Here is a 1,669-nt window from a genome sequence, read left to right as displayed (position 1 = left end):
AGGTTCCAAAGGATAGTTCCAAACCTATTGTTACAAAGACAGCCCTAGATAAATTTAGTGGGTCAAAGAAACAAAATAGAAATAAATGAGTGTGGAAACGAGATTTGAAGAGAGGCAAATTGTTGATAATAATTTATAACATAGAAGAGATTGATTTAGGGATTTCAAAAATGAATACCAGAGAGACCCTACCCTTTTTAAACCATGTGAAGATATGAGAATATGGTTAGCTGGACTTGGAAAATAAGCCTCATCAGCCCTGGACCCTTCTGGTATCCTAACATTGAACATCTAGGCCCTAAAACTACAATTAGTATGCTTCTATATCTTATACACCATCCAGTGTGTCTTTCTATTTATAGTAGTCTGGACTAATGCCCTATAAGGCACTGTACTATCAAAGGCTTGGCTATTAACAGGTCCAGTGCTTGAAGGTGTAGTAAAGTACAGCCACTCTGAATGTGTGATTAAAATGGTCATCTCATACACAGAAAATGTATGGTTCTAAGATTTGCTTCACCCAGTTAAAAATATAAAAATGACTACTGTATGTGTTAGGCTACCTTAACATAAAAACTCATGTTTAATTAATATGTAAGCATAAGATTCTTGACATATGACTTGAATAATTTATGTAAATTGACATTTAGAAAATTAGTTATCAGTTGTGATCTTTTACAACTAAATTTTTAATGAATTCAGACTTTGTTGTAGGATAATGATTTTTCTACACCCATGACATTCAACCATTCATTAAAGCCTTCATGACCATATGTCATCTTCTAGTGATAGTAATTATATGTCCAGTATCTATCAATGATTGATTAATAAATCTACATGTAATTAGAACTATAGCCATTTGTTTAAAGTCAAATTCAGTGAGACTTTTTCCACTCAAAATGCCAAGACAAATGCAGGGTATATGTATGATAAATACCACTATAGTGTCTCATTGAGAATAATATGACAAATACATAAAAAATGGAACGTCCTCTGCCAGGATAGTTTTCTTTTAACATGTGTGGATTCTATTTTGTATCTTCAGTAGAAAAAACTTCAAATTTAAAAACTTTGATCTTTTTTAATACTGATCATCTCAGGCATATTATAAGGAAATCTATAGCTACTTCTTAATTCTATTAAAAAGCTGATTCTATATCCTGCAGGAAGATTCGACCACCTCGCTGGTTCTGCAGCTTCATCAGCTTCTCAGCATGCTCCCTTTCCTCATGAGATTGGTGGAGAAAGTATCTGGCAAAGTTCTTCAGAGCCACATCATCTCGGTCAAAATAACAAGACATAGACAGATAGACGTAGGAGGCATACAACTCCAGGTTGATCTGGCGGTTGATGGCAGCCTCTGAGTCCTGGTGGTAGTTCTGGCGCACTTGCGAGGGAGACGCGGTGGTCATGGTGGCGGCTGGGCGAGGCGCAGTGGGGACACTGGAGCTGTGTCGGGAAGAAAGGGCTGTGGCGGGAAGAGGCCAGCCAGCGGGGGTCGGAGGGGGTCGAGCACCGGGTTCCGTTCAAGCACTGTTGAAGCAGGAAACCACGGCGACTCTGGGCGAGAAGGAAACCAGACCAGTGATGACTGGGAGAGCGGGCTGAACGCAATGGAGTGTGCACTGCACTTGGAAAAGAGTGTGAATCAGTCACTACTGGAACTACA

General features: G+C 39.2%; 1 protein-coding gene across 1 annotated transcript in view; it reads right to left on the bottom strand.

Annotated features, from left to right (window-relative positions):
* Positions 1-1,139: 1,139 nt before the first annotated feature.
* LOC116101450 (ferritin, mitochondrial-like) overlaps positions 1,140-1,669 on the bottom strand; it is a 17,822-nt gene continuing 17,292 nt past the window's right edge. The window contains 2 exon segments of the mRNA XM_031385000.1: positions 1,140-1,505; positions 1,507-1,664. Coding sequence (XP_031240860.1) covers positions 1,140-1,505; positions 1,507-1,664 — 524 coding nt within the window.

This window comes from Mastomys coucha, unplaced genomic scaffold, assembly GCF_008632895.1.
Source record: "Mastomys coucha isolate ucsf_1 unplaced genomic scaffold, UCSF_Mcou_1 pScaffold21, whole genome shotgun sequence".
In the NCBI taxonomy this organism is placed as follows: domain Eukaryota; kingdom Metazoa; phylum Chordata; class Mammalia; order Rodentia; family Muridae; genus Mastomys; species Mastomys coucha.
The sequence above is the reverse complement of the archived record's forward strand: the minus strand, read 5'-3'. Positions and strand labels throughout refer to the sequence as shown.